The following is a 12,467-nucleotide window of genomic DNA, read 5'->3' on the forward strand; positions in this document are numbered from 1 at the left end:
GAGTCATGAAGGGGTTCCATGGTCTAGTTGGTTACGACATTCGCTTCACACGCGAGAGGTCTCGAGTTCGATCCTCGATGGAATCACTTTTTTAATTTTTAATTACCGTCTTTTTTGTCTTTTTGGGGAAGAACACTAATGTGGATAATACTTTTACTTCATACTCGCAATATATCGTTTTGTATTCATTCTGCAAAATCTAATTATCGTCATCCGAATCCTCCATGTTAATATTTGGGATCTCAATTTCTGAAGCGTCCCCTTCATCAAGATCGGCCTCTTCGAAAACGGTATCTTCAACCTTTTCTATTTCCGCCTTGTTCTCTTCAATCTTTACACTATCCACTGCTGCAGTTGGTTCAGCGAATGTTAGTTTGGTAGAATCCACAGAGAAGATGTTTTCTTTAGCAGTAGAGGGGCCAGGAGTGACTGTACCAGATTCCTGGAGTGACTGATCGATCTTGGGCTTTTTAGAAGCTGGCTCGTCTTCGTCAAAAGCCCTTTTACTATCCTCAACTTGTTTACTCTCCTCTGCCGTATCATCATCTGACTCTAACTCCGAGTCTTCATCAGAGATAGTAGGTTTGATAACCTTGGGAAGTGGAGGGAATCGTGGGTTGTTCAAAACATTGATAACGGGATTATCCCATAAGAGGGTGCTAGCAATAGGTAAGAGGGAAGCATTCTCTGGGATAGGGTTTAAGACAGCTTCCACCAAGGTCTTCTGGTGTACCTGGGGGATAGCGGAATACGCAGATTGGTCTTTGGCTTTTACAGCTTCAACCATGATGAATTTGATCACCTTATTATAGTAAGTTGGCGGTAAGGTAACACGAGGTATCATAATCGCAAAAAGATCAAGAACAATTGCTCTTGTTGACTCCGGGACGCTCTCAATGAAAAGGTGACTGTGGGACAATAAATCAGAAAGCGGAGTTGATCCGGTCTTTTTGGCCTTCTTTCTAGCCGCTTTCGAATGCTGGGACTGTTGTTGTTTTTGTTCTCCTTGAATATTGTCTTGTTCACGTGGTTCGACCAAAAGCAAAGCGACTTCCACAAAACGAGTAAGTAAAGAATGGTCATGAAAATGTCCCACTAAAGACAAGTACTGGTTCACACACAGGAGGACCTTCTTGATCAACAGTTCGTGAATCAAGTTAGAATCCTTATCCAAGCGTTTACCTTTCAAGAAAAGAACCAGTTCTAAAAATGCAAAAACTGTTCCTAGATATGGAACAATCGAGCCACGGTACTTTGAGGGCAATAATGTTAACAACGAAATGGTGCAATCGTAACATTGCACTAGGGTAAGTTGTATGGCATCTTTCACCGCTTGGCCACGAATTTCCCGTCTGAAAGGAACGAACTTGGTGTTGATCGAGCACAGAGCTTCCAAAAGTATGATAATCTTACCTATAGGAACAGTAACGATGTAGTCGGTATGGCAAACAAGATAGGCCTTTAGCATAGAAAAGAGTATTTCTAACCTTTCGGAAATAGCAAGCAAAGATTGTGGATCATTGATGTCTAGGTGCAATGGAGAAAATATTTCATTCTCATCCAGAGCAGCCAATTTCTGTATCAATTGGTATGTCTCATCGTCTTCTTTGAGGTTGAGGAAACTATCATAAATATTCAAGACACCCGCAATATTGCTTGTGATTCTGTTCACATCTTGCGCCCAGTGTTGTTCTGGTCCATCCTTCTCGACAACAGGCAAAACAGCTAATAAAGAGCAGGCTGCATCTCTGATAGTTTGTGGATGACAAGAAAAGTCTTTGGACGAAATGAACTCTAACAACTTGGTTTTGATTTTGTTAGCAAACGGTCTAGAGGTGGTGGGGTGATTTTGCACCAAGTCCCGCAAAGAATCCATCATCAATTCTGGGTCCACCATGATTTTGTCAAAATAAAAGGAAAAAACAGAGCTTAAATTGGGTGTTAAAACTTCTCTTGTAAGAGTTGGTTTACCTCTAATGTTCTTGCAAAGTTTGTTGATGCAATCAACCACAGACTTGAAGACTCTAGGATCAGAGGCTCTAGGAGATTCCAAAACTTTTAAAAGTTGGGAAAAGAAACTAGACCCTTCTGAGCTAAGAATTAAGCTGTTATCAATGATCACATATATAAGGTTGACTCCACACCAAACGTTGTATGGTTTAGGCGATCTGCAAAGATTGAGAGTTCTGCTAGTGAGATGCTTCAAATCAACTTTGGACACAGTGCTCAACAGGTGGCGTTGATTATGTAATGAGGACAAAATAGGAATGATGGAGCTTGGAGTATCCTCTAACTCCTTGATAATAAATGCCAAAGGTAAAGACATAGCTCTGTTTGTCTCTTTAACCTTTTTTTTTTTACTTAACTAGGAATTTTCATCTTCGAGTGCGATGCGCGCGCGATGAGTACTTACTATGTAAGATAGATACTCTAGTACATTTAATGCTTTTCTAAACAAAAGGAAGGTTATCTATAGAATCTAAGTTAGAAAACGTCAGTCAACAAATCGTTGAAACCAAATGGCTCATAAGCAGTACCTTCTCCTTCAAAGAACTTAGACATAGACTCGACCCAGTGCAATCTCAATGAGTGCAACATTGCAGAAGTGCCTTCCATGATAACCAAAATGACTACAGTCAAAACCAACCACATGGCGAAAAGGAAGACAGTCATAATCACACCAATGATACCAGTAACACCAAAGGCGTTGCTAATGGTCATTGTCCACAAGACTGTTGACAATTGAGCGTGGGCCAAAGACAAAGCCCACAATCTTAAGTAGGACGCAGTGTGGGACACACAGTTCAAACAGAATTCAATTGTATGAATGATTTGATGAATCATAATATCGCCAAAGTTATGGTCATCATGCGCTTCTTCGTCGTCTTCCTCATTTCCATGCTCTTCTTCATCTTCTGTAATGGTTTGCGGACTCTCACTCTCTGTCAACCTCTCATAAGAGTGTTCCTTAGCAGCTCTGTCAATTTGTCTCTTCAAATAAAGCGGCTTGACAAGAATTAACCATGGAACACAAATCAACGCCACCACAACAAGATACAATTGGACAGTGGCCTGGCCATTGTACAATGGTTCAGCAACTTCACCTGGAGCCAAGAACATAGAAATTAACATGTTCAACAAACCTGGAGGTTGTTTTCCCACAGCAAACCAATTGACTGTCCATTTGTAGACGATACACAAGGACAAATATCCAAAAATGCCCTGCATAAACAACAAACCAGGAATGAAATTACCGATAATATCGATTGGGCTGTTGAAGAAAATGGCGTTAGCTAACGAAAAGAAGTACGAGTAGGTCATATGCAAGTAACCCATCAACACAGATAACTTCATCTTGTAGGAGTTGGAGAATAACAATCCATTTTCCGCACCGTGCCAAGCTGGGTCCAAACCAATTGGATACACACCAACCTTGGTGGCGTGGATAGTTTCTCCCGGTTGAAATGTCTCTGGCCATTCCCAACCAGATTTGAAAAAATCCATAGACTTAGAGAACACATCATTGTACAAAAAGCCTGTGTACATGGAGAAGAGACCCATCAACAATAAGATATAACGCCCAGAGAAAGCCATGTCGAAGATTTCATCCCTCTTCATCGCCTGGATTTTCTTTTCCTTGAGAACTAGCACCAACGCCGCCAAAAACATAATGAAACCATGTCCCAAATCACCAAACATGATAGCAAACATAAAGGGGAATGTTATGATGGTTGGCAAACCAGGGTTGATTTCTCTGTAGCTGGCAACACCGTAGGTGTCACAAATACTTTGGAAAGCGGCAGTAAACTTGTTGGTACGATGGAAAGTAGGAGGGGTCTTAGTAGTCTCTAAGATATTCACAATTGTAGGAACGGTATCGCTTGCGCTCAAAGATTTGACTTGTGAGCTCAAGTCATCAATCTCATCAGTAGGAATCCAACCTTCAGCAATCAAGGTCTTTCTAGAGTTATCGTAGTCGCAAAGGTTCATCGTCTTGTAGACAGCCTTCTCCCTCGCAATTTCTCTCCACCATTTACTCAAGTCTCTAGAAATAACAACCAACTCAGAGTTCAAAGCATTTTCAGTCTCGTCTAAAACAGTTTTGAGATCATTTAAATCAGATTGTAAGCCTTTAACTTGTTCGCTTCTCAAGTCTGAAGTTGAGTCCACTTTGTACAAATCTGCATCTAAAGATTCGGCGATCTTTTTGATTCTCTGGTAAATCAAAGAGCCGTGGGAGAAGATAATGAACGCATTCTTTTCAACATAAGAGTTTGATTTGGCGTCATATATCTTTTCAGGCAACTCCTCTGTGTAGTAGAACAAATTTCCTCTCAAAGTTCTCCACAAGATTTGTTGCAACGTGAACACCTTACGCCTATCAATGACACCTGAAAGAAACTCAGCATGAAACTCGGTTCCTCCAGTTTCTAATTCAGACAAAAGGGCATCGCTACCAATGGTATCATGACCAGGCGCAGAGTTTGCAGAAAAAAAGTTCTCCACTGCATCCACGGTGTACTTAAACTGCTTCAACTCCTTTTGCTTTTTATACAATGTCTCGCAAGAGTCCGTCAACTCGACAACCCTGGACTCCAAAAAGTTAGCTGATTCAGCATACATATCAATATCAGATTGTGGACAATTTGATGCTTGATCATATGGATAAATTTTGCTAGGGATTCCCCTCTTATCCAACTCTGCCTTTAAATAAGTGTATTGTCTTTCCACATTATCAAGCTTCCTCAATTCCTGAACAAAGGCTCTCTGGAATTCGTTGACCCCTTTGTTCAAATCTCTAAATTGAACAAGGTTAAGGGAACCAACCTTGTGGATAACATCTCTAGCAACTTCAGTCGGAACGTAAAGTTGCACCAAGGACATCTCCGCAGAGCCTAAAAGCAATGGTTAGTATGTTCTCATTCAAGAATGTAACAAAAGCAAAACATACGGAAAACGGCCTCCTGTTTCTCCGGCATTATGATAAACAGAGAAAAAGACTAATACGTGATAAGCAAATTTAGCTCGAATATTGAACGGGAACATGTCGAGAACTACATGCAGGACACACTATATTGGCCAATGCTGAATGCATTACGGGCTGATTAACATGAAGAGGAAAGACTCAGTAAGAAGTAACTTTAGCGTTGAAGGAGGATATTACCTATTTGATCTATTCTAAAAATTTGCACCCTAAGATAGAGGTTAAGAACCAGTCAAATGGTGATGAGTTTCGAGTGTTGAAGGAGAACCGAGCATAACGATTGGGTGCCGCCGAGTACCTTTCAGTTCCTTTCAAGCACCACAATGAAGTATATGAATTAGATACAATGAGGTTATTTTGGTCTTTCCGAGGCCATACGTTTGGCACTGGTAAAGTAAGGTCATGTCAAAAACGTATAATAATTACAAATCGTGTCCATTGAGAACTTTGAGTGACCTTTACGTACTCATTGAACCTAGTTGAAATTCCATGTTGTCGACTGGACGACCCATCTTCTCTTTTACGGTAATCTTCGAAATTATGTTCTGTAACATAGACTTGAGAACTCGACAAAACTATTCTGCCTCGGGCTAGTGTAAGAAATCAACCATGGAAACCAGAAGTTAGCTTATCGAGTATCTTCCTCATGCTATTTATCTGAAAAACACAGCTGCTGAGAACAGCCAAGTTCGCCTTTTGTGTTTTCTGCGGATATTTAGTCCGGTTGAAGCTAAGATGTTCCTTTAGCAAAGCAAACAAAGGAGTTGGCAGAGTGATTGCAGTTGGCGGCTCCTTTTTTCTTTCTGTTTCAAACCCCCTCTAAGGTTGACTCATTTCTCAGAAAAAAATATTACTTTATGGCCGAAAGGACTAGGTGAACGTGTACAAAGAGAGCGATAATCAAAAATGGAAGTCTGATTGTCTACCTTTTGATCTGGAGAATATGAAGGATAAAAAACGTCATCATTGCTCCCAGTAATACGAGATGATCACTCTCGTAGGTGCAAACAAAAGAACAAAATATCAAGTACCTCAAAACATTGCGTTCAAAAAGAAAACCGCAAGTCGTAACGCATTACCCTTTCTACTTAAATGTTGGAATATGTACGTAATCTTGTATCCACGGTGGTTTTAAAACATTGTAAAATGACGCGACGAATGATGCAAACAAGTTCCTATCGATTGTCCTAATATTCATTTCCAATAAAACGTACATGATAGCCACTTAGTGTATGATGGGCCAGTCGGTCTATTTAGCGTAATACATCTCAGGCGCGATTCCGGATTGTACGTCATACTGCATGTGATTGATCATTACACGATTAGCCTCAATGAATTGAGTGCATGAAATTAGACGATTCTGAACCTCCACAAATCAAAACCGAGAGATATATCCTCACACAAGACTTAGACCACTCAGCGATTTATCTAGTGCTCTAATAAGTTAATGATGTGGCCTCATGTGGACCATCTCGGACTGGTAAGAGCTGATACGCTATTGTCCTTCATATAATGTGATCGGCTAAACATCTTCTCTGTGGATGCATTCAGTTCGTCCTAGGCAACAATGGTAAGCTTATCATTAGGTTAGGTTAACGCTGCTTAGTATAAGTGTGCTAGTGAATGACTAAATCAACAGAAAATGGAAACCTGAAGGACAGAAAAGACCGATCTAAACTAGAATATTACTAAAAAAAAATGGTTAATAAGCAAGTTGTCATCTAGGCTTGTCGTCATTACCACTATCCTCTGCATATTGTCATCCAAATATGTAAATGCTTACCGTTTCGAGAAGCGATATATGTATATATATATATGATAGTATATGGGATGTAGAGTTGCCATTAACCCAAATAATGGATTTTTTCTTGAGCAGGTTCAATAGACTGAGGGCGCCTTCGAAGGACCAGCCACATGAGGTTGCAGCCGAATTATCTCGACGCGTTCACAAGATGAGAGCACAACTTGCTATCCTTCGTGAAAGCATAGGAATGCAAAATCAGTCATTCTTTGATCGGATGCATGGACTTTTAGTGAAAGAACACGATCGCTCGCTTGAAAACTTGCGAAGAAAACATGGTTATAACATTGCAGAATCAAATCGGAAATATCAGATGGAGCTTGTTTCTCTCTACTCACTCATTTTGCAGGACCTTCGAGGATTGATAGATACAATGACTCAAAGTTTCACAGAAAACAAGCTTAGAAGCCATTTTGGCCTGAGGAAGAGCGAAATGTCTGACGGTTCCACTTGTTCTTCAAGCGGACTGAGCATCGATGACGATGCGCCTGATTCCATTCTAGACCCAATATCTTTTAGCATTTTCCAAGATCCAGTGGTGACTCCGGAAGGGATTACGTACGAGAGATCTATCCTCCTTGACTATCTTCATAAGCATCGCAATCAGGATCCTATAACAAAGCGCACTATTGCGGAAAAAGATCTTGCACCAAATTTGGCTGTGAAAGCTATTGTGACAGACTATTTGAGATCAAAACAAGTAATGCCTATTTAGCCCACTGAAGCCTAAAATTGTCAGTATATCATTAGACTAAGAGAAATAGATTCACTAGACTTTTCCCCCGTAAGCCTTCCTACCATCTGCATATGTGCAGGTACTACTGTAGTGATGAGGTCTCCATCCAAACTTTTTTCCCTCTACACTCTCGTCGCTTACCAGTACAATGAGAAATTTGGTTCTCCTCAATAGAGGGACCATCAGGCCCGAATCACAAACATACCCTGATCTTTCTCTAGCAAATAGTGTATTCGATGTTGTTTCTGACACTGTTACCTGTGTCTTGACTTCAAGTGAAAGTGAAGTCATTGAGGTGCAACAAATCATGAAGAATGGCCTGGTTTCTGTACTTGCGTCCTTTCCTAGCTCTCATCCAGATAACAAAATTTTGTCCTTCAGCCATTTCGTGGACTCGTCTGTGTTAGTATTCGTTTTTGAGAATGGTGACATTATTACTGCCACATACGACTCTATTAATCCTGATTGCGACACTACAGCCATAGAGATTGTAGGTCTGATTGACTGTGGATTACTTGCGGCATCGTGGTCCCCAGATGAAGAAACGCTCTCAATTTTAACGCGGGAGAATAATCTTCTATTGTTATCCAGACTGTTCGAGCCCATTTGCGAAAAGCACCTTGATCCAGAAGACATTAAGATTGCCGATACAAAAAACGTTTCTGTGGGATGGGGAAAGGAGGAAACCCAATTTAAAGGTAAGGGGTTTAAGGCTTTGGAGCGTGAAAGGGAGGCATTGAAACATGCTGGGTTGGATTTGAAGGAAGACTCTCAATTAAGAGATCCTACAGTTGCCGAGGCACAAAAAGGAACCCTTTCTACATTTGATGATCAGTCTGTCAAATTCAGCTGGAGAGGAGACTGTGAGTTTTTCGCGGTCATTACAAAAGAAGAAGTGCTTGTGGAGTCAACCCTGGAGGTTTATTTCCGAAGAGTGATCCGAGTGTTTACCAGAGAGGGTAATTTGGACTCTGTTTCTGAAGCTGTTGATGGTATCGAACACAATTTGTCTTGGAGACCTTCAGGATCTTTGATCGCATCGACCCAAAGATTCTTCGATGAAGAAGGGTATGAAACTCTCAACGTAGCCTTTTTTGAAAGAAACGGGTTGAGACATGGCGAGTTCGATACGCGGCTTGACCCCTCGCAAGATTCTGTCATTGATATTCAATGGTCTTCTAATAGCGATGTGCTTGCTCTCCATTTGAAGAACAGAGTTCAAATCTGGTCCACTAAGAACTATCACTGGTACTTGAAGCAGGAGTTTTATGTCAACGACAGCTCACCTTCAAATGAAGTGTCGTTCGTCAAATTCCATCCCGAAAAACCACTCCATCTCATGGTGGGCACAACCGAAGAAGGTGTTCAAATCCTTAATCTTGCTTATAGAGTTTCTTGTGGCCCTACTGTTTCTGGTCATGATATTGGAATGGTAGCTGTGATCGATGGCACTGAGGCGAAAATCACCCCCCTTGGTGTGGCTAACGTTCCGCCACCAATTGCTTTTAGGGAGTATGATTTTCCATCTTCTCTTAATGACATTGCAGTCAGTTTATCAAATAATGTCTTCGCTGCTGTGGACAGCCGGCAAAACGTTCAAGTTTGCCGTATAACTGTGGAAGAAATGAAATCCAACAAAGAACCGCTGTTTATGACCATCGCGAAATCTCTGATTGTTCAAAGTGGTGAACTGGTGAAGCAAGTTTGCTTCATTGGCAATGATCTCATCGCCATTTTGGTGGATACAAATTCCGCCTCAACTGTCATTTTGTTCGATATTGAGAATGAAATAATTGCTTCTTACGTTCCATTGGACAGAAGGGCAGTTCTTTTGAAATCGATTGCTGAATTTACGGCTGCTGTTGTGGAAGGTATTGATGGATCAGTCTGGCAAATTTCCGATGTGGGTGCCCTTCAGTTTATTACTACTTTTCCACAACTTTGCCAAGAATTTGAGGTTGTTCTGTCCGCAACAGATTCTGGTAACAGCGCTCATGCATTTGGTATATCGGTGAACGGTAAATTGTATTGTGGCGATCAACAACTTGCTACTGCAGTGACCTCTTTAAGAGTGACTGATACCCTTCTTGTGTTCACAAATGCACTTTCTTGCTTATATTTTGTGCATCTCAACAATGCCACGAATCCAGAAAGTTTCAAGTTTTTGCAAGAGAATAACAACAAAGAGGATGAAAGAATCAGACAAATGGAACGTGGATCTTTACTTGTTTCTTGTTTTCCTTCGCAATATTCTGTTGTGTTGCAAGCACCTCGTGGAAATTTGGAAACTATATGTCCTAGAATGATGGTCTTATCTGGTGTGAGAAAGTTCATTAAAGACCTCAATTATCATGATGCGTTGGTAGCATGTCGGAAACATAGGATTGACTTGGATTTATTGCATGACTACAACCCTCAATTGTTTTATGATAATGCCGAACTCTTTGTGAAGCAGATCAACAGAGTTGATTACTTGGATTTGTTCGTTTCTTGTCTTCATGACGAAGATGTGACATTGACCAAATATAAAGACACTTTGATTAGTGGGAATGAGATGCCAGAGATTGCCAAGCTTTCTTTACAAACCACAAATGCTCAAGATAAGCAGTCAACAAGAAGAATGATCATCAACAAGGAATCTCAAGAGGAATCGTCAAAAGTGAACAAAATTTGCAACACAATTATCGACGTTTTATCTACTGAGCCATATGAAAAGAAATTTTTGCAATCCCGAATCACTGCTTACGCATGCCAAAAACCGCCAAACCTTCATGGAGCATTAACCCTTATTGGTACACTTGATAACGCAGAAGAGCAAGAACAAGCTATTACTCATTTGTGTTTCCTTCTGGATGTGAATAAATTGTACAATTACGCATTGGAGTTATATGATGTCAAGTTGGCATTGAATATTGCTCAAAAATCGCAGAAAGACCCCAAGGAGTACTTGCCATTCTTACAAAATTTGCATGTCCAACCTCAATTGCGCAAACAGTTTTTGATTGATGACCACTTAAAGTTTAATTCTAAAGCTTTGGGATGGTTATTTGAGATGGGAGAAAGTGCGAAGGAGGAATTCGATGAATACGTCGTGGAACATAGTTTGTACAAGAGAGCCTTGACACTTTTCAAATATGACGACAAGAGATCGAAGGAAATTCTTGCTCTTTACGCCAACTATCTTTATGATCAAAAGAAGTACATCGAAGCTGCTATTTCTTATGAACTCCTTGGAAGTATTGAGAGTGCCATGGATAGCTATATTCTTTCTAAGAGGTGGAGAGAAGCTCTTACATTAGCTCAAAGCTTAAACAAGGAAGGGTTGGTGGACGACATTGCTACAAGATTATCTTCTGCTCTAGTTGAGGATCATCTTTACTCACAAGCTGCTGAAATTGAGTTCACATTCTTAGGCAATGTCGAAGAAGCTGTGAGATTACACTGTAAGAGCTACAATTATGAGACAGCTCTTCTTTTGGCAACAGAACAAAAAAGGCCCGAATTGAAAGAGTCTATTATTGATGTTCAATTAGGCGAGGGTTTTGGTACAGTTGCTGAACTTCTTGCTGACTGCAAAGGACAGATCAATTCTCAACTCAAGCGGTTGAGAGAATTGAGACAAAAGAAGCAAGAGGATCCGTACGCATTCTATGGCATTCCTAACGATGACTTGGATACTCCAGATAATGTTTCTATTGCTGCATCAGAAACTTCTACAACCCCATCCTTCTTTACTAGATATACCGGCAAAACCTCTGGAACGGCGAAGACTGGCGCCTCCAGAAGAACGGCTAAGAATAGAAAGAGAGAAGAAAGGAAGAAGGCGAAGGGTAGAAAGGGTACCATTTATGAAGAAGAGTATCTTATTAAGTCTGTCGGGCGTTTGGTTGAGAGATTACACCAAACACAACAGGATGCAATCCGGTTAATTGAAGGTTTGTTGAGACGGAACATGAAGCTTCAAGCTTACCAGGTGCAGAACAATTGGGTCGAATTGATAGAGTTTATCAAAGACAACATTCAAGAAATCCATAACATGAGCGAAAAGGATAGGGAAAGAATCGATGATAATGGTGAGGTATATCTAATTGATGAAATACCTGTACCCACCATTCAGGACTTCCCAAAGTTCGATATCCTAGACTACTGATGCTCTCCATACATTACATAACATTAATTAATTTATACACTTTCCAGTTTAAGCGAACACTCTTGATAAATAAGCATTTCTTTAAACCCGAGAATAGCGTTTCGTAGCCCATTGGTGATGGCCATTTTCTTACAGTTACTCAAACAGATGTGCTTTTGCAGCATGTTTAGTACTTCACCGACTCCTTCAGCTTCAATGTAAACGCCGTCCTGAAGAGTCACACGCACTTTTGCCCTTTGCTTCATCGAGTAGAGAGAGTTCTCTTGGTCAAACGTTTCCAGTTCGGGCGCGCAACTTAGAATTTGTGAACTCCACCCATTGAAACCAAATGCTTCATTTGCAAGTCTGAGAATTTCGGCTGTCGAGATGTTGGTCAAGAAAGTTTTCTTCTGCCATCGTTGTTCCCGTGCTCTAATAGTGGTTTCTAGTCTTGACTGGAACGTTCCGATTTTTGCCATGGCCCATTGCGAAAGCTGTAATGGTTCAGTAGTCTCCACTTCATCTCCAGATTCGTCGAAAAGACTCAAATCAGGAAATAGAACTGTTGTTGAGGCATCTGAATAGGTTTTGGATGGATCCTCTTCCTCATGATGATTTCGAGGTGATTCGTCTCTATTCATCATGGTGAGATGTGCGCGTAATTTACGAGTCTGATCGTGAATGTACATCAGTAGGAACACCAACAAACCAAAGGTCAAGAAACGAAAACCTCAACGGAGATTATAAATGGAGTAACACAAAATAATATACATTAAAAAAAGTTAAGAGTATCACTAACTAAATTGAATCACACCTA

General features: G+C 40.7%; 5 protein-coding genes and 1 non-coding gene across 6 annotated transcripts; 3 read left to right on the forward strand and 3 right to left on the reverse strand. All coding sequences in view use genetic code 12, as the record gives it.

Annotated features, from left to right (window-relative positions):
- The first annotated feature begins 12 nt into the window (after window positions 1–12).
- FOB63_005680 lies at window positions 13–86 on the forward strand. Its single transcript has one exon. It is a non-coding gene; the product is annotated as a tRNA-Val (tRNA).
- Window positions 87–199: 113 nt separating this feature from the next.
- Window positions 200–2,326, reverse strand: FOB63_005231 (uncharacterized protein; the record flags this gene model as incomplete). Its single annotated transcript, XM_002617082.2, has 1 exon — window positions 200–2,326. One exon carries the CDS (start codon window positions 2,324–2,326, stop codon window positions 200–202), a length of 2,127 nt encoding a protein of 708 aa, XP_002617128.2.
- A 158-nt stretch (window positions 2,327–2,484) lies between these two features.
- Window positions 2,485–4,884, reverse strand: VPH1 (H(+)-transporting V0 sector ATPase subunit a; the record flags this gene model as incomplete). Its single annotated transcript, XM_002617081.2, has 1 exon — window positions 2,485–4,884. The coding sequence occupies one exon, from the start codon at window positions 4,882–4,884 to the stop codon at window positions 2,485–2,487; it is 2,400 nt and encodes a 799-aa protein (XP_002617127.2).
- A 1,875-nt stretch (window positions 4,885–6,759) lies between these two features.
- Window positions 6,760–7,500, forward strand: FOB63_005233 (uncharacterized protein; the record flags this gene model as incomplete). Its single annotated transcript, XM_002617080.2, has 1 exon — window positions 6,760–7,500. The coding sequence occupies one exon, from the start codon at window positions 6,760–6,762 to the stop codon at window positions 7,498–7,500; it is 741 nt and encodes a 246-aa protein (XP_002617126.2).
- Window positions 7,501–7,669: 169 nt separating this feature from the next.
- FOB63_005234 (Elongator subunit) lies at window positions 7,670–11,671 on the forward strand (the record flags this gene model as incomplete). The annotated part of the gene is made up of 1 exon (XM_002617079.1): window positions 7,670–11,671. The coding sequence occupies one exon, from the start codon at window positions 7,670–7,672 to the stop codon at window positions 11,669–11,671; it is 4,002 nt and encodes a 1,333-aa protein (XP_002617125.1).
- A 32-nt stretch (window positions 11,672–11,703) lies between these two features.
- On the reverse strand, window positions 11,704–12,339 carry RAD59 (Rad59p; the record flags this gene model as incomplete). Its single annotated transcript, XM_002617078.1, has 1 exon — window positions 11,704–12,339. One exon carries the CDS (start codon window positions 12,337–12,339, stop codon window positions 11,704–11,706), a length of 636 nt encoding a protein of 211 aa, XP_002617124.1.
- Window positions 12,340–12,467: the final 128 nt, after the last annotated feature.

The sequence above is a fragment of the Clavispora lusitaniae genome (genome assembly GCF_014636115.1).
Source record: "Clavispora lusitaniae strain FDAARGOS_655 chromosome Unknown tig00002663_pilon, whole genome shotgun sequence".
NCBI lineage: Eukaryota > Fungi > Ascomycota > Pichiomycetes > Serinales > Metschnikowiaceae > Clavispora > Clavispora lusitaniae.